The following is a 24,813-nucleotide window of genomic DNA, read 5'->3' as shown; positions in this document are numbered from 1 at the left end:
TGATAATATTTCTGAAGTATTTGTACTATTTTTGCGGCTTGGACTGACTGACCAACCAGTTGTAATAAGGAGATTCCAACATGATTTAAGCCGGGTTACTAAATTAACAGGATAGAATTTCCGCTTACTGAAGTGTGGCCCTAATGGCACTTTTCAGCTATAGAAATTGGCTGACGAGATTCAGGTGTCAAATCCATCGCGAGGATATTTAGAAAAATGAACCTCTGTTTACGCACGCAAAACGCAAGCACCAAAAAAGAAAAAGTTCTCACTTCCAAACACCCGCAGAAACACATGCAATCCACACGCGCAGGCAGCGGCGGACACGAAAGTCTCCTCCCGAGCGACGATGCGCCGCCACGTGTCGTCGGGGCGCCCTAAGCGAACTTTTCGCGGGAGTTTCCTGACCAGAAAGAGTATTCAGGGACCGTGGTTTGAGTTATGCATGAATCTCGACTAAACCGTTTTCGACTTAAACGAAGTTCACTGTAACAGGTTTACTTAGACGTTTCATCGTCCATGAGGAAGATATCACCAGTAAGGAACAGAGTGAGGAAGGAACAGCGGTCGCCAACTGCTGCCCCCCTTTTGGAACTTTATATGGACTGATCCAAATACTTGTACTTAATACTTACTTGTTCTTTCCTCATTCTGTTCCTTACTGCTAATGTCTTCCACATGGAGGATGAAACGTCTAAGCAAACCTGTTATTCTGTTGTGTAATGCCAGTGTGCTGTACTTTAAAAAGAACTAGACGTTAACACAAAATAGTGCTGTAGAAAAAAAAAGTATTCTTCTAGCTATCCATCACTGGATTATGGAGCTTCCAGCAAGTTCCAGCAAGGAATTGTTAACTAGCACAATGCTTTTGCAAAAACATTCAGAAAACAGTTTATTGATAACGGTGTCACAACTTAATGTCATTTTTGCTGTTTCTCCTTTTCTTCCTTCCTATACTGATGCCTGCAACGTCAAAATGTTAAATGTGAGAAATAGCGAGAGCCTGAATCTGGTTAGAAAGGAGATTTTAGGTAGGTACATGAGAGTACAAAGGCTGAAAGGAGATCCTTCTGTGAAATAAGTGACTCCACAAATTTCTGAGTTTCCCAAGTGAGAAATACTCACAAGCTCATTCGTTATACTATTAACAAGAACATTATATGTGGGAACCGAGGGGCACACCTGAGAAATATCAAAAGCAACCCATGCAGCCTTCATACTGAAAATGAAGTTCGTGCTTTTATAAACCACAAAGCAAAACTCACCTGGACTGCCACCTCCGGCCAAAATTCCACACACGTCCAAATGAAGGGAGCCAGTCTTCGGATGTCGCAGAGTCGTGGTCGAAATTTGCCCCAACTCTGTTCGGGTTCAGCCTGTTGCGCTTTTCTTTTTCCACTGTAACAGAGATAGCTTATTGGTTCAGGAATCGCCATGGGCTTGCGTACTTCAAAATATTACAGGCCTGACCGATTTCAAGCTGATGTTTTCTAAGGATCCACTTAGTTATATTAGTTAACTAATAGCAATCCTACTGAACTACATGCATACTTTGTATGTGGCTAATTGCAGGTTCGTATATACTTACAGGATTAACACATAATACATTTTCCAGCCCATGGGCAAACTACTATGCCTTTGTACTTGAATTACAACAGAAGCACCTGCCAACTCCACTCTTCTCACCACCACCATGCCACTGTGTCTTTTGGTCCAATCACCGCTCTCTCCAACATTCTTTCTAAGCCATGTTTAAAGCCCCTGGTTTTCTGTTGCGGCAAACTCAAACTTGTACAGCACCGACAAATTCTGTGATATTCCGCGCCAAGGAGTCAACGACTGCTTGGAATGGGGAAAACTTTATCTTCTTGGATAATGTGGGAACAAAAAATATTTTATAAAATTACAGATTCAGAGCACTGATGTGGCTCAGCATTACATACATGGTATCTTGTGTTCTCCTCTGACAAAGAATGCAGTCTGTCACCTGCAAACATTTTATTTCTGCTGAAAGATCTTTCAGCTTCTACAGAATTTATAGGAACTTTATAGGGAGTTTATACAAATGGGTATACGATACATGCTTTTTGCATGAAAAGTTTGGAATCTCTAGCCCGTGGCTTTAGTGTAATTTTTCTGGCATTAACTGTCACGAGAGACACATGTAATTCTTCTGTGGGCCCCTACTCTTTAATGTTACATGATAGTGTTTCCTGCTTGTCAGGCGAGTACATACTGGGGTAATTAGTATCTTGATTTCAAAATTTGATATCAGGCAGTGGCATGTTACAGAGATAGGCTCCACTTGTTTCTGAACATCCATAGGTCACTTGTAAAACAAACAAATTGGTGTCCTGCCTCAGCTTTGTGGTTAACACATATCAGCTTCTTTGCTGGAGTCTGTTTGTCTTAGCTCGGGAAGTTAGACGTTTATAACACACTTTTTGTTCCTTTGCTGTAGGCGTTATTTAGGAGTCTCAGCATTTTAAAGGCAACCTGCCAGACATCAAATCACAATCCCCCAGTGCCACCACTAAACCGCACACGGGAGAGACACCGCCCCTTCCTCAGGCGAAGTATGCACAATAAACTTGGGCTAACGTTATCCTAAGCTAGACTATAATTAGGGAGTGACTTTTTCGGGTTAAATCCCTTTCTCAGATTCGGGGGGGTAAAAATCGGGCGCTATTTTTAAATCTGTAATTCGGGGAGAAATCGGGCGATAATTGTGTTCAATGTTCAATAATTGTGCCTTCGGGTCTTATCGGGTGTTTTTGTTTCTCCTCTTGTCTATTAAGTTCTTTCCTAATCTCTCTTTTTGTTCTTTTGTTGTTGTTTTTGCGAGATCGTGACCTTTCAGCGGTAATCCCCGAAGGCACAGACAGTGTTGACACACCTGGGTGTATTGCTTGGAAAGTAAGTGACCCATTCTTACATGTGTTACACGTGGCGACCTATGTTCATCTTCAGTGGAAACGTCACTTGAGGATTTCATAGTGACTGGAATTCAGGGAGAAATCGGGTTTAACCCGAATTGGTCGGAGGTCAGTTCGGGGGGGAATAACCAGGCGGAATCGGGTTTAACCCGAAAAAGTCACTCCCTAACTATAATCTGTCTGTGTTGGTCCTGCAGCGCAGACAATTTGGTAAAGCAGGCCACATGCAGGGAAGCGTCAGGTGAAGCCCACTTTCAGGGGGTGTCGTTCATGTGCGGCGAATTGAATTGTGAATTTTACTGTCATGTAGTCGAATATTCGGAAACCCGAATATTGTGTATTCTATTCGCGAATCGAGTGCTTCGAATGATTGATACTCCATTCAAATTCGAGAACTCGAATATCCTCACACCCATAAAAATAAGGGATTCCGTGAAATTCCGTGCCAAACGAAGGATTCCGCAATGATTTCCGGATTCCGCAAAATTTTGCAGAAAACCCTTAGCCACGTTTTTCAACACATCCCACTCTCTCTGTCTGTCTATGTGTGTGTGTGAGCAAAAGAAAGACAGCACGAGGAAGATGATGAGACAACTCAAGCCAGGGGGCCCTTAAATTTCAGTAATGCTCAGGTTTGAGCACCCGCAAACCGCAGCTATTATGTCAACGGCACAACTGGAGATCAGTACATGGAGAGAATTCCGGCACGGTCCAGAAGAGTCAGTTGATACTGTAACTATACGTGATGCATCTAATTGGTACTGTGTAAAAAGGGCTTTTTGTCTTTAAAGGAGCATGGAAATCATTTGGAACATGTATTTTTTCACCGTTCATACGAACATACTACCTTCATAAACTGTCACGCAAAATATTTCCTTCGAAAAGCGCGGATTTCCTGAGAAAATTAGTTTGCAAGAATGCGGTCCGCGGCGACAGTCTCCCCCCAAGCCGAGTCTGGCGTGTGGTGACGTCAGGCGGCCGATCACTTCATTGGCTGCCGGAAGTGTCCGCTCCCCGCCAGAATCTTCTGCTAGCTACGAAATCGTGGCGACTTACCGACTGAGACGCTGTTGCTATTTATTTGCGTATGACATTCGCTTGCATTCTTACATGACTTGTCTCGTACGTTTTGCATAAAAAAGGACTGCGGGCAGTGCAAAAGGTGAGGCTTGGCCTCTGTGTTGCTGTGACGGCCCAGGTTGAGGTGGTGGTACTCGGTTGTGGTTTTTGTTCCCGATTGTGCTGAGGTGTCCTTAATTAGTGAACAGTATTGTGCCTGTGTGTGCAGCATATATATGATACGACTAACTACATTTCTGTCAGTCGGAGATTTATTTCACGTGCCATTGTTGTATGCTGCGTATGACCATTCAAAAAAGAAAATGCTTATACGGCCATGTGTTTTGGGGTTTCCCACAGATCGCTAGCAGATGAACTCTACTGACTTTATTTTGGTATCCATGTTGTTGTGCTTGTGGAGACGTTGCGCTCCTGGTATCAGTAAGATATGGTAAGCGCAATGTTACACAGCTATGCATTCATCGGTCCGCTCTTTCGCCTCAAGAGATGCCAGTGTCCATGCGGTTCAGAGCCCACAGTGTTGACCACAACACGAAGAAGTCATGATGGTCTACGACCTCTTCGAGTGGAAACACTGGTCACCGCGCCGCGTCTTCGTAACTATGCATTTGTAACCAAGAAGAAGCACTATATTTCAATCCAAATGTTCGTTCACACTTGGCAGCATCACTTACCGGCCTCCGGTACATTCCTGTGGTGAAATCGAAGGTGGCGGAGCTTAGGCTCCAACTCCATAAAACGTTTTGTCAAGAAGAGCAGACGTGTCGCCTAAAGAGTATTCAGTTCATCACCTGTCCTTTCCACGACGTCTGATGAACAACAACGCTCCCTGCTTGTAATTTCTACTTCTCCCGTCATATTTTATTCCGATCATTTCCATGCTCCTTTAAGTAAAACCCAGATTTCCAGATATTTTCACTGTGACCATGATTTTATAAAAGTCGGGTTAGACAAGTTACGACATTTCCCGATTGAACGCACACACAAGAATTATTCTAATGCTTTCTGGTCTTACTGGTGTTAACACTAGCATCTTGTGGTATGTGTGATGTGCACGTCAGACACCAGGACGATGTCCTCTTGTCTGTTGCGGCACCAGGGTGATTCTGGTGTTGTTGGGTTCTCCTGATGAGGGCACTAGGCTGGCATGCTGTTTTTTATATGCATCTCGGAATGACCTACTGTGACACCAGGACGATACTGGTGCCCACTAGTATGCCTGGTGTGTGCACCAGACTGACATAGTACATTAATGTGACCACCAGAGTAGTCTGGTGTGATTCTCAGCAGAGCCATTTACAGGGATAGTTTGGCCATTGTTTGATCTTTTGCCGCCTCATGGGAGGAGCTTATTTTGACGTCCGAGTCGTCGTTGCGCCGCCCTAAGAGCCTGAATCCAAGCGGAATCCACTTATCAGCCATCTAGTCCGCACCATATTGATGCTGTCTGCCAGCTGGTCGGCAGCTTCGTGGTCGCGTTGAATGTAATCTACAGGAATAACCGGCTTATGACCCACTGGCCCCAGTGATAAGGGGGCTTTATTGTCGAACTGAAAGAGTTCAAGGACGAAAGGCTTTCGAAGCAAGAAGTACGCACGTGTCTTCTCTCCTTGGATTGTAAACAACGATCAGCATCAATATGGCGTCGGCGACTGGTTGACGACTGGATAACAATGGAGCACGACGAGGGAGGTCGTTCAGCCGTGACGTCGCACTTTAAGTTAGGCTCCTCCTAATGGCCAAGCTCTCTCTATAAACGGCTCTGATTCCCAGACACCAGACGTACAGGTGCCAGAGTATGTGCACTACGCGTTGTTACCACGAAATCGCTATTCACAATTATCACAAATAATCTCGATGTCATTAGCACAACTTTTTCCAAAGGAATAATAATTCACTTTGCAAATAATTTCCTCAAGTATCGAAACTGGGACGTTTTTGAAACTTCACGAGTTTGAAAACAATACTTTACGCTCTCGTTGTCACGTAAGACCTAGCGCCATTGGCATTAGGGGCTGTTTTGAATTCGTCAAGCTTGCTTGAGGTTGCGTTCCATACTGCTTTTCAACATTAAAACTGTGCACAAATGTGAGCACCTTTGAATGTGTGTTTTTTAAGTTTGATATTATGCGTGTTATCTTGGGCGTTCCAACCTCTGCACGAACGGAAGCATAAGAAGAGACTGGTCGTTGGCATGATGTCTTCGAATGTATGTTTCGTCCGGCTTCATGTAGACTGTGACTATTGATTGCATATGGACTGCAAGAGGAAAGGATGGAAAAGAGGACCGAAGAGTTGATTGAGTGTTTTCCTAAATCATAACTGTACTTATATGGTGTATTGGCACTTGCAGAAGAAATAACATTACATTGTGGCGTACATGCTTTTCATAGTTATGTACCATCAATGATAGCCATAATACACTACAAAGTTTTGTTACACGCACTTGTCTGTCTATTCTTGATTATATTCAGTATACTGTATGGCAAACAATTAACAGCCTGTCAACAGCTGGGCCGCCTTTGCAGTAGAAACAACCTTTGATATGTAAATCTAATGAGCACCCAAGCAGCTTTTAGTAACGAAAGGATGAGCAGAGAGTGTTGGTTGAATGTTGCACCTTCATGTGTGCATTTTATGTCCTGTAGGTATCCTGCATAGTATGTCCTGTCCTACCTTGTGTGTTGTCCATGTGTTCTTGGCTGCACCAACAAGTAAGTATATCGACCACAACCAACTATCCGCATCATCACTCTACTCATGTATGTATGTTGCACACAAGGATCCCTGTTGTTCTCTGATGCTCCACTGTTGGACATTATGCTGTCTCTTGCATTGAATCCCGTGTGGTGCTTGGTTCCTCAGCACTGTCATGAGGTGCTAAAAGCTGTGCAAAGTTGGGAACACACCGAAAAATGCCGGCAGCTTTGTCCAGGACAGCACAAACACTGTGTTTGTGCTGTCCTGAACATGCACATATGTGGTACACATTTAACGTCAAGTGCGAATGGTCAATTTTGAGTGAGCAGATGAATTCCCCAACAGAGGTTCAAGGTGTGGAGCAGAGGGTCCAAATTCCAGTTCAAGGGCAAAAAACGATCATGTTCCAGCCAGGAGCTTGGACGACGTCAACCGATACACTCAGGAGGTCAGCATATATATATATATTTTTTTTACTTTCGTGTTAGCGCCGCGAAGCAACTGTGGCTGTGAGTGGCATACAGATGTGGACAGATGGAGAGAGGAAAGCAGCAAGGGGAGGGGTGACAGGGGGGTTAGTATGCATCCTGGGCCGACTTCAGGGGAACTGTGTCGACATTCGCCTGGAAAGTCCTTGGAAAACCCAGGGAAAATCTCAGACAGCACAACCGGTGGTAAGATTCGAACCCACCACCTCCCAGTCAGCATGACACCAACAAGTGAGGCGCCTTAAACCCCTCGGCCATGTCGCTGGTAGGAAGTCAGCATACTGCTTGCGATTGCTCGACCACACAAGATGCGGAAGTGATGAACTGTTGGAATGCCAGCCGAGTCGGCGGGTGTGTTAAGGAGCAGCTCCAGAGATAAGGGAGCACGCTCCTTTTGACTAAACAGTGTCACTCCTCCTCTGGAGCATGGCGCTCTTGAGGGACTCGCACGCTCCAGCTTACAGGACAGAACGTGTAAGTGCTGCTCCTGCTCTGTGATGTAACGCGGAAGGGGAGGCCGCAAAACGAATGGGCCACCACGTCACCAGAGCATGTATTGCGCTCGTGTCTCCAAATAGCGGCTCTACACAACGCGCTTGATGTGCTGTCCGTTGCGTCTATACCAGGGAAAGATAACGGTAATGGTAACAGAAACGGCATATTACCGAAATTGGAGATGGCAACGATAACGGAAACTTAAACGCATACCACAGACCTCCATTACCGAAAACAGAAACGGAGACAAAAATTATCGTCCGGTATTGACTTCGGGTAATGGCTATTGCTGTTCTGCAATGACATTTGAGTGATATTCCATTTCATTTTTGTATTTTGATGACTCCTGCTCTAAATACTACACGTGACCATGGAAAGATATTGGCGCATATTGGATCTCGAGGGTGCATCCTTCGCTTACCTCGTCCCAGTCCTCATAACTCCATGACATCAACAACTGACTATACTCCGCCATAGAACGAGGATGACAGTCTACAATTTTTAGTTATTTGTTTTCTTCTTACTTTTTCCATTTCACCGTGGCTATGGCAGTAATATTTACTACTGAGAGCGTCTGTTTCCAGTAATGGAAAGGCTGTTGCAGAGCTGCCTGAGGACAGTCAGTCCAGCTCTGTCAGCACCCTGTTCTGCCTACACAGTACATGAGTAATTTTGCGTCGTTGGGATGCGCGCATTTTGCAAGGTCTTTTAAAAAATGTAGGAACATCTCTTCAGTCACTCGGACTCCAGCAACTCAAGATGGGTATAACCTTCATCCAATGTCGTATTCATAAGCAGATGCTCTCAGTAGTAAATAATACTTCCATAGCCACGGTGAAATGGAAAAAAGGAAAAACAACAACAAAGAACTAAAAATCGCAGGCTGTCATCCTTGTGCAATGGCGGAGTAGAGGGACTGTGCGACAAACTGGTGGCGCCGCGATGCGGCCTCCGGAGAAAGTACCTTGCATGATAGCCACCGGGTAGCCAGCTTTGTTTACATGTGAAGTGCGGGTATCTTTTTTTGCCACAGCATCGCTAACTGTGCCAGCACCTAAAAGAACTCTTCATTAGGGACCAGATGCTTCATTTCTCGTGATTTCTACGCTTCCAATACCACCGAGGTCACTACACTCGCAGCGAATAGCGTTTGTGACGCGCGTTCGGCCATTGCATGAGGTGTGCACAACATGAGCGAATGTATTCTATTTCTTTTGTTCTAGTTTCAATGAAACTGAATGAGGACCTGCAAAATGATCAATGATTTACAGTTGCCACTTTCGTGACGGTGAAACGCTGCTGGATACTGTATCACCGTCAAATGCACCGACCAAACGGCAACCTATTTCGAGATAATGATTGAGGTGTTTCATCGCCAGTGCCCCGAGCCGATATTGCTCTCGGTATGACGAGTCTCACAGTGAGAACAGAAGTTCTACGTTGTCGAAAAGGTTTAGTATTTACTCACCGACCATTTCACAGCTGTCGTCCCGCAAGCTTACGGCGGTAGCCGAGGTAAAAACTCATATACTTTCTTCTTTGAGGATCTCTTTAGAATTATTGTATCTGAAGATACTGGAAAAACTGCAGTACAAGTGCAGGCAATACGTTGTGACCCCAGGTGTTTATTTTTTTATGGATAAAACGGACGCACGATGTAAATTTCAGTGACGAAGCTATGTGTGTGCAAAGACGACGAAAGGAATACAAGAACAAGACTCAGTCAAAAACATGATATTACAAATGGCTGGAGTAAGAGGAATACACGTATATAACCTTCGCTAGCAAGCCATTTTGTGAGGAGTCAAATAACCATCTTCTCGACGTATCACTTACAGGTGTTTTGACCGGGCAGACGCGAGTGGCTGTTCTCCTTCCGTACTGTTAGATGCATTATAAATACGGTGGTTGCTTCTATGCAGTTTGTCTCCATTCTCTTCGTTCGTGCCTCAGAAAGGTTCCACATTATTTGCAGTTCGAAAATTAGCCCTTCTAATTACGGAGGTTGCCACGCAAGCTACGGTTCCACTTGAGAATGCATAGAACGGGCGGCGTGGTATCACGTCGGATACGTCCAAGACCGCCACTGGCGGCGCTGTCGCGACGGAGCAGCGCGCCCCCTGTAGGTGTCGCACGGTCACTATAGTCAGTTGCTGATGTCATGGAGTTATGAGGACTGGGACGAGGTAAGAGAAGGATGCACCCTCGAGATCCAATATCGCTCTTTCTTTCCATGCTCGCGCATAGTATTTGGAGCACTACAGGGAATGGAGTCATCAAAATACACAAATAAAATGAACGTCACGAAAATGTCATTGCACAACAGCAATAGCCATTACCCGAATTCAATACCGGACGATAATTTTCTTTTCTGTTTCTGTTTCCGGCAATGGAGGACTATGGTAGTCTTTCTGTTTCTGTTATCGTTACCATCTCCAGTTTCTGCAACATAACGTTTCTGTTACCATTACCGTTATCCTTCCCTGGTATAGATGCAGTGGAGTAGGATATGCAGAGGACATCAAGCGCGTTATGTAGAGCCTCTACTACGCGTTGTGTAGAGCCACAACTTTCTCAGCGGAGCAAGAAAGATTACTACATCACAGAGCCTGACGATCTGAAAGGACCAGCAAATACATGCCAATATGCTATGTATTGTCCAGTGGAACATTCATTATCCATCAGGGAACAAACATCCACTCTAGATCAACCTGTGGAATTCAACATAACTTTCATATTGATAGGACTTACAGAAAATTTTCCAAGGTAGTATGTACTGCTATATGGTGCTACATAATAATACAGTCCAATGAACCATAGAGCCCTCTTGTATATGCAAATTAAACACGAGGCCTTTTTCACACTAGCATCCTATCCTAGCAGCTCTTCCCTAAACTCACATGTTATGCATCAGTACAGACCCACATGGGAAGCACGGAGCATTAAAACTGCTCTCATAGTGCAAGACCTTGCAGTGTCCTCACTCCCGTCAGCCTACACTGTGTGAATGTGCCCCATACAGCGCCATCTACAGAATATGGAGATAACTTCGTCATGCATCCCCAAGGCCATTGGTGCCCCAGCACATGCAAATGAGCAGCTGTGAACAAAGCCAATGGCGTATGAAGCAGGCAAATGAAGCTGTGCCATTATGCTTCATGCTGTGCCATTATGTTTGCTGAGCTTCATGCTGTGCCATTATGTTCTGCTGCAACATGAAGGACTGCGAGGTTTTGAGCACAGAATTTTACTTTGGTTACTGTCATGACATTAAAGGGGCCGTAAACAGGCCACCAAACATTTCTGAAATAATGATACCCCATGAAAGAACGCAGATCATAATACCCGAACATACATTTCGTTCGGCTCGTGCCAGCTCATTGACCCATATAACTGCTTTCAAAGATGAGTAACCAGCGAGCCTCTCTCCACCACGAATACGTCACATGGCTACGTAGCGTTTTGCCGTCCAATCGGGGGCCGAGCTACGCACATGACGTTGCAAATTACCAGCCAATAAACATACTTCGTTATTAGCTGTGAGTCAGAGCGCTCAGTTTGTTTGTTTGAAACGACGTTTTGCGCTCCGTGGTTCCGAAATTCAACGTCATGACATCTTCAACATCTCCGGCTGGAGCAAACGTCAACAGTTGGGCTGCTATCACATGACGCGATTCGAACCTGGGTTCCTCCCAGTTACGACGTGACATGGCCAGCACGCTATCCACTGTACCACGCGAGCTGGTGACGTGATGCCGCGTGGCTCAAACCAGAGTACGGCAGCCCAGTTGTCGGAACCATTCGAAGATGACGAAGATGTTCCATTGCGCACCAGCGCACCTACCTAAGATTCCGGAACTGTATTCCCGGATATTCATTCGCGCTCGTGGTGTGTTGCGTGCTACTGCCCAGAAAACATAGTGCGCGTATGATACCTGGATTAAACGCATTTCTTTTTCAGTTTGAGGCTGTAACTGTTTAGATTTTGAATAGAAGAGGATACACGTTCATCTAGTCCAATTCCGCATTTGAAATAAAATTATACGTGGAACACTCGATCGTAATTGGTGAGGAAAGCGCTACGTCAAAATGACGTAAAGTTAGAGCGCGGGGAGGAGCTAAAATGCGAAAGAGTGCAGTGAATATTTCATCCGTATGCAAGCGCCTGTTGTTTTTGAGCGTCAGTAATTGCAAGGAGTTTTCACTGCCTAAGTTTAAATAATATAACACAAAGAAATGTGCACCTTTTGTGCCTGTTTACGGCCCCTTTAATGGCATTAATGAGTTGATGACCTTGGGTGGTAACTTGCAGCATTACTTGACAGTTCTGAAACAGCTGAAGAACCTCTCACGGATATCACTGACTTTGGTTGCTTGGTGCCATAAGGTGCCATATGCTTTGAGCTAATAAAATATGGTTCAATAACATCATCACCTTGATGATGATTGGGGTGTTTTTTTGCTATAGTCTCTACCACATTTCTCACCGTAATTTGGTGAAAATAAAATGAGAAGCGTCACAGTGAGGACAGAAGCTCTACATTGCCCAGAAATGTTAGTATCGCTCTTAGTGAAGAGCACTGGTGGTGCTGGTTTGACCATGAATCCAGTAATTTTGTCACTGGGTAAATTAGGTAATTTTGTAAATTTTGAGTAAATATGGGAAGGTGTATTCACTGAGATACATGTGTGCTGACAGAAGTCACCATACTTTCACCTGGTGCACTTTCCACGATGGTGGTGATAGTGGTAGTGTTGAAAGTGCTCGCCGCTGTCTACCGCACAGAAGTGGCAACGTCACAGCTAACACTCGGGGGTGGGGGGTGGAGGGGAATGTGCATCCTGGGCCCACTTCTAGGGAAACTGTGCTGACATTGTCTGAGGAATACCCAGGAAAAACCTCAGAGAGCATAGCCATTAACCAGATTCGACTCAAATACCTCCCAGTCTCGACGTGCCATGGCTGGCACTTTCCATGAAAATAATGTTACCTTGCTTCCTGAAGTCGTCCCCCGATGGACCAATAGGGCTGTTTGATATTTCGCCTATCGTAGGTTGTGCAGCTGTTTCCAGAGTGCCATCGTCATCATCATCGCTTCCATCCAGCCATGGCGGTCGAGCACCAGAGAAGATGTTACCCTTTGGTCGCAAAGAAGGTGCCTGCATTTTATTTGTCACTCAAATTTATGAGGGCACACAGTATGGTTTAGAAATCGATCCAAATTCAAACCGAATAAACAAATTAATCAAACACTCTTTTTGTAACCTTTTTTCAATATCTTTTACAGGCTAGAGAGTACACAGGCACAGATACAACACACAGGGAGACAGACACCAACCAACCGCCTTAATGAAAGATCACACACAATATCAACTCGTGCCCCTTAACCACCAAGGATAGGTTACACACCCACCAACATCAAATATGCTTTCTCTTCCGTTAAGAGAGCTGAAGAAGGGGAACTTGCGCACTTACCATTCCCCTCATGGTTGATGAGGTACGCTTAAAAGATTTCACGTTGTGTGTTGTATGTACCAACTACCCAAGTATTCACGTTAACAAAGTATCAGTTCGGCCATTTCTATTTCCAATACACAATGAGGCATGCCTAGACACTAAACTATTTGCTTACGAAGAAGTTGTGCAAGAAAGTGTTTCCCGAATGTAACAACCAGGACCTTTCTTGCAACAGTGGCTTTCTCGATGGAAGGGATTTCGGTCTGCTATTAATAGGTTGTCTCCCAAAAGGCATTTTCTGTTCAAACAGAATAGCCACGTGACAGTCTTGTACAGGAAAAAAATGCCAACCATTGTACTGTCAAGCTGACAACTGCGTGAGTTTAGGCATACCAGAAATCACGAGCCTGAAGAGGCCCGTGGGCTGGGTCAGGTAAAGTGTTTCTTTATTTCTATTCTTTTTATACCAGTCCTTGACCACACAAGCCTCGACAATAAAACAGAACAGAATTTATATATCACTGCTGCCAATTTAGTCCCTCAACTCCAAAAATTTCCACAGTACCAAGTGACTGACCTACAGGAGAGTTATTCCAAAACTGAGAGATGAAACGAACATCAGAAGTCCAACCTGCGTTACCTGGCGACCATTGACAGGCCTGTTTGTCCAACTGCTGCATCCCGGCTGGGTGGCTGTACCTGTCAAGGCTTGAGTAGAGCTGGCTGGCAAACCTGACTGGTATGTTCACATATTCAGGATAGTAAAATCACAACATTTGATTCTCTCAGTACTTTTACCCTTCAGTGGTAGATTTTCCAAGGTTATGCCACACCCAAATGCTGCATTAAGAGTGACAGTGTATTGGGTTGATTTCTTTCAGGTTCTCACTTTATTCAAAGCATAGGAGGTGCTATCTGAAATGCCACTGAAACAGCTGCACTTGCATAACATCTAGTGGGGGGCTGTCTCTTGCTGCTAGGGGGTCTAATGCCTGCAGAAACTTTATTTTAGCATCTGTATTGTGACTATTGTCCTACCACAATTACATCACATGTTTGTTGGAGTAGTCATTTTCCAAAGGGATCGTCGGTAAGCTCTCGCAGCGTCAGCTGACACACCACCCGTGCCTAAACGGCGTTTGGAAACTGACGTATGAAAGAATTATGGCACTACCTGAGTACCGTAATTTCATGCGCATTATCTACGGCTCATTCGCGATTTCTTCTCTTTTTTTTCGCGAGTGCTCTGTGGCTTATCTGATGACTATTTTTCGGGGGGATTTTCCCCATACCCTGGTTTTAATGAAAGGGCTGTTAGTGTCTCCGAAACAGCGCCACCCTGCCAATGCACGAATAATGCATAACAGGGGCGCATTCACATTCGTAGACATGCGTAGACTGACCTTCCTGGTACCTTCCCCCACACATCTTAACGAAAGGGGTGACAGTGATTCATGTCTTCTGGAAGGCCACTGACCCAGTAAAAAAACATACAACAAGGGCACAATGCAATCTTAGCAGAACACTAGAACTGGCCACCTTTGTTGTACATCATACCAACTCAGGAACATGGACCACAAGGCCTTCTCTATGGTCTCCTTTGTCGGAAGACCCGCAGAAAGGGTCGAGTAAGTGATATCCATTTTCATTGATTGATTTTATATCTGCACCACTGGTCTACCACATAAATCTACGTCGTATTTCCCGCGGCTTATACGTGTGAAATTACGGTACTTCAACTGCAGCTGCTTTTCACAGCCGCATTCAGTAAAACTCATAGATAGGTACAGTTACAAGTTAGTTACTACTCAAGAGTGGACTCTACCTAATCCAAAAGGCACTTTACAGGATTGAGATCTTTGCATTAAGCAAGACGTGACAGTGTACAAAACCACAGGGTTGAGATCTTTGCACTAAGCAAGACATTACAGTGTACGAAAGGTACTTGTGCCCTTGAAGCCATGCATTGGGGACACAAGCTATGCACCATGAAACATTTCTCTGCCAGAAATATTGGATAGACAGTAGAAATAAACAGGTGCCCTATGTCTGCGACAATGTTTAGGGAAGCTGTGTCATTCAAGTACTGATCTACTTGCACTTGGGTTCTAATGTGTGCCACCATCACCATGCGCCTGCAGTGCTCATGTCACGCAGTACAGGTTTATGGCCTCATGTTACTGACGCCATACTGTGCATCCTGGTCTGCTGTGCAAATCCTCATCCGTCAGAATGGCCTCTTTGCACCCACGATTTGCAGTGCTCTGTGCAAGAGCCTCTCACGGAGACGATGTGGGCATCCACTCTTGCATCAATACAATACATGTAGTGTTAGGGGGGACTCTACCAATTTTGCGCAGCTTTCCATATGCCTCCGTCATGGTGTTATGGAAGGGGCTCGTGATAGCAGCGGTCTAGGAGATGCAGGAATTTTATTTTGCCCTCTTGTAGCTGAAACATGCAGTTTCTGGTATACCTTCTAAAGCTGTAACCATCTACACGACTACTAATAGCACAGCTCACTTCTTCGGTGATAGAGGTGGGCCCAAAGAAGTGGCAACTAAAACGCTCCTCATTATGTTTACTGCAAGTGCAACATAGCGAAGGTGGTGCAGGGGGTTGGAAGTTTTGAAATTTTTCAGATTTGGAGAGCCGTGAAAGAGAACACGGACATTTCCAACCGAAACAAATAGTACTTCAGATTTTTCCACTTCTGCACACCTTATAAATATTACTTTCATAAGCAACTATTCTGCACAGATCTGCAGGATGCACTGATCTAATGGTACCACCTGAAAGGATTCAGCCCAACCTAATGCAACCAGAAATAGCCATTACCCATGAAATTCACAAAAGTGATATGAAACAAGGGCAGTGTGTTTTTACGAAAATTAACGGAAGTAAAGGAAGCATATTTTTGTGTTTCCAGCACTTAACAGGTGTACGATATGACAGCTTGCGGTTTTCGTTTAAACATCATGTAGTACTCACAGCAAAGGACAACACATAAGGGACAACAACACATTTGCAAACCAAATGGTGATACAGTTGAACCTCTCAATAACGAACGTCGATTTAACGAAATCCTCTGTTTAACGAAAAATTTCCGTTGCACGAACGCATCCCTAGAGACGCCAATGTATTTTTGCATTCGATTTAACGAAATACATTCGTTTGGTCACCTCTATTTAACGAAATCTCTGGGCTCTTCTGCGCGTGTCTTTCACCTTCACCACGAAGAAAAGGAGGAGAAACCTTCCCTCTCTGTTGTCCTTACGCGAGTTTTCGTTGGTTACTTCGGTTGTCACGTGCTGTAGGCACGAGCGTGCCGACATGTGCGTCTCCGCCGCCGGTAATCGTTGCGCCGACGCTGTTTCGAAACCGGCGCGAGGGTCTCTTCGCACCCGTTTTCGGACAAGAAAACACGCATTGCTGACATCTCGCGAAGTCTAATTTGCTTGTGTTGATGAAGACGACAGTACGTTGCGGTTTTGTGCCTTTTCATTACTTGTTTTTGTTCGCGCCGCTGATGCTGACGGTGGTAAAATGGGCATGATGCCGCTGCCGTTCAAGGTTCCATCGGCGCAGACGTTTACGTGACATGTACCCGTTTCTCGTTCTTTTCGGCGGTGTACGGTTGTTCTTTCCGGACGTCATGAGTGCAAGTGAACCAACCAAGAAACTTCGATACGCGATCGCGTAGGAGAAAGCAGTCGAGGTCATCCGGAGTTACGAAGGTGATGAATGCTCAGAACGATATTGTGCACAAATTACGCATTACCTAGCGTTATGTAATGAATAAAGCTTGATATTTTGTGCCCTTCTTACCTTAGTACCTGTTTTATGACAAATGACGTTTTGCGGTACGCGCGGCGCTGGTAGTGCGGCGGCTATCTTTGTTTAACTTGGCGTGTTCCATTTAACGAATATCTCGATTTAACGAAACAAAGAGCCAGCATTTACAAATTCGTTATATAGAGGTTCAACTGTATACCAATTACCCCAGTTGTGCACGTTAGTATATGTTATACTTCTTTAAACGTTCTTCACGTTATACTTCTTTTAAATGCAGTACTTGTACAGCTTATTAACGTTTAAGCCCTGTGAAGTACACATTTCACTTCTACTTTTACAATTTTTAATTTGAAAATGTTTTACAAAAAAAACAGTTCCAAGTTCTCCGTGTTGTTGGATACCTTAGTGGTTGAAGTGAAAGCACCATGCAGAAGTCCTCACGCAGCATGTACTGCAGCTACAGTGCAGGTAATTAGACATGTCATTATAGTAATACTGGAGTATGTCATACTTGAAGTACCCCCCTTCCCCCCTCACTGAATAAGATGGAACGAACGACCTCAGTGAAAGCTTTGCAACATAGGTGGGTAAAATTCTACTGACCAGAATGGGCTTCCTGATGATTCATCTGCGTTTACTCAATAATATACTAAGTATTATGGCTAGTTCCATGGGTTGTTGCTGTAGTATAGAAAAGCTTACACTGGCTTAAGTGTGCATGCTACACCATTTGCTTCAGTGTAACATGCGTTAGGCTTCATTGTTTTGTCCCGTTTGCGTTCCACTCGTTACTCACACCGGCACACTGCGCGGCATGAAAATGACCAGCGGAATTCTCCATACGCTCTTGTTAGTGGCACATATTACGTGGAAGTCCTACTTGACTTCTTCGGTTTTACAAATGCGTCGTGCATTAAGGTGCTTGTAAATAAATTGATTAGCTCACAAGCAGCACAGTGTGAACAAGCCACCCAACTGGCTCTCCACTGAGGCCCCGTAGCATTAGTATCGTTCTCTTACATGCATGCTGAAGGGGTTGAGGGATTTCTACGCCGTGTCTGGACCATAATTTTCTAGATTATACCAACTATCAACCGTCAACTCCTGCTCAGGAGCCCGTCCGCACGATCCACTAGGGGCATTACACATCGGCCCGCGAGATGTTCATCAGGAAATTTGAATTTTAAACCTGCAGAAGCGGACGTACGACAGCAACAGCTTCCACGAAAATTCGTTGAATGACGATGCTAATCAATTTACAACTTTAACAACAGTGCATCTCTCGTAGGGCATGCCCCGCTTCTAGAAAAGTCCTAAAGTAAGCTGAATTACTACGAGGTATTCTAGCTATTGAGGAAGGAATAAATCGACCAATGAGCAGTTTCTTTTTCTTTTTGTTCTGTGTTAGCGCTGCGGATCAACTGTGGCGACACCAATGAGGAGTGCCACTGCTAGCTTCCAAATGCAGTACTGCGAAGGTGTGCAAATGACATGGCCATTATAATTTAGTAGGGCATGGTCTGGAGCAAAGAAAATGCCTGTGTGCTACCAGATCAGGTATTACCATTCTTTTTCTGCAAGAACACCCATTATTTCTCATGCAATCCACCAAAACGAAAATTTTACGGAAGGTTTTTTTTTTTTCTCTGCTCCTTTCAATGCATCATTTACGTAATTACACATTTTGGAAGGATGTATAAATGCAAAGTTAATTCCTCAGAGACTACTTGGAAATGCAATTTGAAGACACATTACACGTCAACATGTGTGGATACGTTTAACCACAGAGCACAGCTCTGACACAGACCTGCGATGTCAACCACTCAGAAGCAAAGGCTGCCTTTCGACAGGCTTCCATGGTGCGGATGTCCTCAACAACCTGTGAAAAGACTACAATAAGACAAAGCACATTGGTCAATTCAGCAGATGTACCTTTTTATGAAGAGCCTCGACCTTCTGAAGGTATTTTTCTTTCGCAACCTTCAATGCTACTTCATACCTTGCGAGATAAAAGAGAAATTATAACAATACACAACTGTCGATGATTTCATACACAAGATGCACGTCTGATGGGAGGATATCGAAGAGTTAAAGGGACCATGAAATGATCTTCGAGAATTTCGACTACTTTGCAGGAAACTGTTCTCATGATCCCTCACTATCGTACACACATCGACTTTTAACCGAATTCAGCACAACGGGGGCGCAGTTATCAGACAAAAATAGCAGGGCGTGACTGCTCGATATATGCCTTCGAAGTGGGCTGACGTTGTCGCCACCCAATCCTCTCAGCCAACTGTGGACGAGGAGGAGGACACACCCCACCAGACCATGTGGGTGCATGGTTTCGGTTTGGACAATGACGACGTCGTATATCTGCCGTCGAAATCACTTGAAATATGGCGAAAAGCAAATTATCAGCAATGGAGGAAGAGATTATGTGACACACACAGCATCTATGGATCGTTCGGTACGCAGCAGCAGCTTGTAAGATGTCACCGACGAAGGTATGTTCTGACGAAGAAGTTCGAAGGGGAAAACATGCTCTGGTTACCATGCTGACAGTCAACGGCTATATTATATTTCTCTAAGGATTCTGTGTCCACGGTTAGTTACAATCTTGTCTCCAAGTCAAATTAAAACATATTTCATGACGAAGTATGCAACCGTGTTTGAAAAATTTTCCAGTTTGCTCGCAAAAGCCCGTTCGCGAATCAGCAACATGTTCTGTGTATGATGTCACGGCCAATTTGCCTCGGAGGCGGGCCATAGCAGCTGCCGTTCACACCAGTGGTTTATATAGAATATTTTCGCTATTTGAACGATTTTCAACTTCATATTTCACAGAGTGAATGCTTTACTACAGGGGAACAAATTAAAAATCATCGTCGGCTTGTCAAATATCATTTCATGGTCCCTTTAAATGTATTAGCAATTTGGTTTTCACTTCTACTAGGAATAGTGGTTCCAACTAGCTGTGGTAAATCTAAGATACAGTTACTCACTATGAATCAATACTCTGTGACAAAAGAAACTATACCAATATACAGTCTAAACTCGTTATTATGACACTCGTTAATACGACATCATCACTTTGTGACCGGTTTTCTAGGGAACCGTTTTTTCCCCATAGAAACACCATGTAACTCACCCTCGTTATTATGGCAACTCGTTAATCCGACTGTGACCGAAAGTTTGAGGACGGACCAAGGAGAACACGTGTATTCTGCCCTCGTTATTATGACCGCCGACTGTTGACCTCGTCGACCATGAACAAAGTTTCGAGAACGAACGGCGGAAAACCCCGGTGTTCTGTCCTAATTGTGACCACCGACTGTTGACCCTGTGGCTTTTGTGATCCACCAAGAATATCAGTGGCCTCGTGTGACGCATGTGTGGACAATGTCGTACAAAGCACACCCCTGTCTTCAGAATTCGTTAGTGAGTCATAGTCTTGCACCGAAAGCAGCGCTTAAAAGGCCAGGACGTTTCCTCCCTTGACCATTGCGTTTATCATGCACACAGGCACTTATTATTAATTATATGCACCTGCTCTCGTCAACGTAAGGGATGCCACCCAAGCGCTCAAGATGGCTTTGCAATTCTTAGAGCAGCAGAAGGACATTCAAAATGTGCATGCTATTTGTAACGCAATAGAGATAGCGGAGAGCTTGCAAATTGAAAGTGCTACGAGACAGACAGTTCTGACAGATTTCTTTCGCAAATAAATTGTAAATCAGCAACTGAATCGTCTTCATTTTAGTACAGCATGTAGCAGTAGATCCACACAGGTGTATATGTGTGTGTGTGTGTGTGGGGGGGGGGGGGGGGGGGGGGGTATGACCAAAATCGGCGGGAACGGACTTGGTCATATATTAACGAGTTTAGACTGTACATATCTAGTGCTGTACACATACTGATTTTCTCAATGAAATGGGGCATAGGTAGGCAATTATACACTACTATATTGTTAAATATAAAATATTTATAATTTCTTTTAAAATATGCAAATTTGAAGGGAATGCTAAAATTTCGAACAAGAATCAACTCTTCAAAAACTGGTACAGTCGCAAGCTTTGTTTTCACAACAGTGTTGCTTGCTGGGCTAATTGATACGTAGTTACAAGAGTGAAAGTGAAACCAAACATGAAGGAGAGCTGTGTGCAGCTTATCACATAAATAAGCCTGACTCGGACAGATGTAGAAGTGAACCGTCTCTAATATGAACAGATTAGGAATTCCTGTTTCTGGATAGGGCTGGTTAGGCACACGCTCAACCAGTTCAGAATAGCTTCTGTTACTCCGCTTGTAGTGGCTTGCACATGCACGGCACGCTTCGAAGAAGCAGTTTTATGAAAATAAACGTCCAGTGTTGTCCCGTCTACTCTTTCCTCCTGTGCTTGTGTCTTCCTGCTGGGTTTCGCTGTTGTCCCTATTTTTTCACAGCTGGTTTCATTCAGAATTCGCAAAATGTAACAAACACAAACACATGCACAGACTTTTTAAAAAATGGGATTACAAAAAACGTGTTTTATAGTCTAATTTGCAGCAGAAAGGTTGCTTGAACTTTGCTTCGCAGTTAGAAACTGGCAAATCATTGCAGTACCATGCTACAACACTTGCCGGAATAGCAGTGGCTTATCTCATGTCCCAAGTTCAGGGGAGTTGAAATTTTTTTTTTTTTTTGGGGGGGGGGGGGGGCGGGCATTGTTAATTATGTGTCAGGGTTGTAAGAGCTTTACGTATTATTGCTGACACGCATCTAAAGCTGAGATTCCAAAGGCCTTTTCTGTAGGCAGTGCACAGGAAAGTGTGGGTTGGGCTGCCAAACGTGCACAGCATAGGCAAACGTGCTGTTAGGGATATCGCGCAAGGAACAGCGCGTCGCAGAGCTAGCTGTATAAATTTTCCTCGTCCCCTACACACCATAAGAGTCATTACGCAGCCTCATTGCTTACCTGTCTAATAATGACGATTCCATAACGTAGTGGCTCACCCTCGCTTTACTGATTTTATTCTTCCAGAAGAAATGCTTGCACGCTGCCAGGTGTTCCGAGCTTCAAACACGCAAACAGTAAACAAGAGGGTAGGCTAAACACTCAAACACTCTTCAAAAGTACACAACTTGTACCAGAAGCTATCTAACCTGGTTAAGTGTAACAAAAAGGACCGGCATTTGACGGCAATTCCTAAATCAATGTCTCTTTCGTGCTTTTCGACTTCAGACACGCAGAAGTAACACCAAGCTTTGGCACCCGGTTCCCATTGCACGTCATATATTTCTGGGGTTTTCATGGAGTGTTTAGCGTCAGCTATCTTAAATTGAAAACATTGGTCACATGTTGACATTTTGACTAGCTTTGCTTGCTCCAGATTACCTTCTTCGCGAATTTGGTCAACACATTGCTCACTATTTGCTGATGTTTCCTGGAATAAACATGCTTTTTCCCAAGATTATGGTTGATGTTGCACAGCTCGCACACGACATACTGTGTAAATGATGCAGACATTCCGTCAAAACGATTAACACGCGCAAAAAATTGCTCGATCTCACACTGACGAACACATTCATAAACTACATCAAAACAAACATTGGACCCACACTTGGCTGGATGGATGGATGGAAGGATGGATGGAATGATAGTAGGGGCACCCCTGGCGGGCCTCTTTGTAACGAGGGTCCAGCAAACAGCAAACTGTGCGGACATGCCAATAAGTTTCCTGCATTTCAATTTCAATGCCCTTTCAACTTTTCATTTGCGTCCCTGTCTTTCTGTGGTTCATATTTGGCTTCCGGTTCATGTGGTGGCGCTGGCCTCTTCTCCGTTGACTCTGCTTGGTACCTCGCGTATGTGTAGGTTACCACTGCCTTTGTTGCCCGGTACTATTTCGTAGTTTGTTGTCGTTGAGCTGGGTCCTGTTTGTACTGGGGTATTCTCCTTGCTGCGATCCTGTTTCTGTCGTTCCTCTCTGTTCAGTGTCATCCACCGTCTCAAACGGCGTTTCGTTGCTGTCACCTCTGCGTTTTCTCCGCTGGTCGCATAGAAGCCGAGTGCTTCTTCTATAGGGCATGTCCGTTTACCTCCGAGGGCGACGCAGTCCAGTACAACATGCAGTATGTTCTCCACAAGTCCTTCCTTGCATAGCTGGCAGTGAGCATCGATGGGCTCAAACTTGCTCCTCCACTCCCTTGTGCGCAGCACTCCACACCTTGCCTCAAACAGTCTACCGCTTTCCTGGGAGTTATCGTAGAGCCCAATGACATTTGCTATACGTGTCTTCTCCGTCCTATAGATTTCCAATGCGTTTTTTTTTCTCCATGCTTGTTCTCCATGTATCTGTTTCTGTTGCCGCAACTTGTTCTCGAATTTCTTTGTCCTGGTGATGTCCTTTCTAGGAGCATAACAGGTATATTGTACTTGGCTTCTAATTTTCGCGTTCTAAGATTCCACGGAGTAGAAATTCCCGCAAACAACGTCATTTTGTATATTATTCTTGGCCATCTGTGCTCTTCCATGTTCATCAGCCTGTTTTCGAATGTCGCTTTGCTACTTGTTTCCCTTGCTTCAAATGTGGAGAGGCTATGGCTAAGGCTACAGGGTTGCCAAATGCCGAACTCGGCTCCCACCAAAACAGATTCAGAAAATAGCCCAAACATAGCCAACGCACGCCAACGCAAAAGCGTTTTCACTACTCTGTTCACAGGACCGAGAGAATATGCAACTTGCACATGGGTTATGAGAAGCGCACAGGCATAAACTCTTATTTTATGGATACATTATAGTTTGCTTGTAAACTTGTTCAGGATGGCATCGGATGGCACAAAGTATTTATTTTATTTTGTTTATTCCGTTTTAACGCCGCGAAGCAACTATGGCTATTAGTGGCGACTAAGTCTTTACAGAAACGTCTATTTGTCCACAGAGCGAATTTCCCGCGAAGAATGTTCTCAAGCCTCGTCTCATAGCCTCATAAAATAAAGTTGTTGCTGTTATATTCTTATTCCTAGGTCTGTTTTCATCAACGTGACTTGGCTGAATTACAGTTCGACTGCCGCGTTAGACAATGGCACGCAAAGAAGGCTTCGACTGAGACCTGACAGTTTCGGAAACATCTACCGTGTTACTGAGGTGTGCACAGACCTGTTAGTCTAATATTCCAACAGCATTCGTTTTGGGGCTTTTAATAATACCAGCGAACCCAAGCCACTACACACTCTCCAGTTCGTGTAAGTAATTCAAACTTAGCACTTTCAGAAAGAACAATAAAGTTGCACGGGAATTGGTTCCTTTGACCTTGGAAATTCTGACTGTACACGAACAAAAGTTGCGTTGCAGTATCACCACCTGTGTCCGCCACAGGAGCACCGAATTCCGAAAAATGGTTCCGACATATGTGTCTTCGTATGTGTTCATATCTATTCTGCTGCCCGTTAACACGTCCGACCTGGGAACGTATAAGGATCATTACTTTTTTTACTCTCGACCAGACTTGTACACGTTACTAAAAAAAAGTAATTGATTACCGTTACCTTGTACGAAAAAGTAATTTTTTACCGTTACAAATTACTTGCCGGAAAAAGTAATGAAGTAACGCCTTGAAAAGTAACGTGTTACTTTGCCAATTACTTTCGATATCTGAGAAAACGATATAAAAAAAGATAGAAAAAAGATATAGAAGAAAAGATATCCACAAAAAAAAGGGGTTATCGGGGTCCAGAGTTCTGTGAAAAATGTGTCGAGAGGTTGAGAGTTTTGAGAGTTCTGTGCAAAGAGCTCCAACTGGAACTCCCACAAATGACTCATCAGGTTCACGGTACAACCTACAGTCCAACTTACTGCATACAGGCCGGGTTACGGAT

General features: G+C 44.4%; 1 protein-coding gene across 3 annotated transcripts; it reads right to left on the bottom strand.

Moving 5' to 3' along the window:
* Positions 1-875: 875 nt before the first annotated feature.
* Positions 876-23,558, bottom strand: LOC135385280 (centrosomal AT-AC splicing factor-like). Of its 3 annotated transcripts, XM_064614497.1 has the most exons (10): positions 23,533-23,558; positions 22,331-22,559; positions 22,099-22,268; positions 21,911-22,009; positions 18,885-18,951; positions 18,760-18,831; positions 13,789-13,893; positions 12,691-12,859; positions 1,266-1,398; positions 876-963 (listed from the first exon to the last, which is right to left on the bottom strand). In XM_064614497.1, exons 2-10 carry the CDS (start codon positions 22,460-22,462, stop codon positions 921-923), a joined length of 990 nt encoding a protein of 329 aa, XP_064470567.1. In that variant the 5' UTR covers positions 22,463-22,559; positions 23,533-23,558; the 3' UTR covers positions 876-920. The 3 variants fall into 3 exon arrangements, with proteins under 3 accessions (XP_064470567.1, XP_064470565.1, XP_064470566.1); XM_064614495.1 differs by lacking the exon at positions 23,533-23,558 and having other exon boundaries at positions 13,798-13,893; positions 22,331-22,557; XM_064614496.1 differs by lacking the exons at positions 13,789-13,893; positions 23,533-23,558 and having other exon boundaries at positions 22,331-22,557.
* Between the last annotated feature and the right edge of the window lie 1,255 nt (positions 23,559-24,813).

The sequence above is a fragment of the Ornithodoros turicata genome, chromosome 2, assembly GCF_037126465.1.
Source record: "Ornithodoros turicata isolate Travis chromosome 2, ASM3712646v1, whole genome shotgun sequence".
Taxonomy (NCBI): Eukaryota; Metazoa; Arthropoda; class Arachnida; order Ixodida; family Argasidae; genus Ornithodoros; species Ornithodoros turicata.
This window is presented reverse-complemented; position numbering and strand designations above follow the sequence as displayed.

Excerpts from the sequence above, each read along its gene's own strand:
- LOC135385280 (XM_064614497.1), bottom strand. The coding sequence starts at position 22,462 with ATGTCTGCATCATTTACACAGTATGTCGTGTGCGAGCTGTGCAACATC. Across the intron at positions 18,832-18,884 it reads TCGAGGCTCTTCATAAAAAG|GTTGTTGAGGACATCCGCAC; the intron begins GTACATCTGCTG and ends GTCTTTTCACAG. Across the intron at positions 1,399-12,690 it reads GGACGACTTCAGGAAGCAAG|TGGAAAAAGAAAAGCGCAAC; the intron begins GTAACATTATTT and ends TCTCTGTTACAG.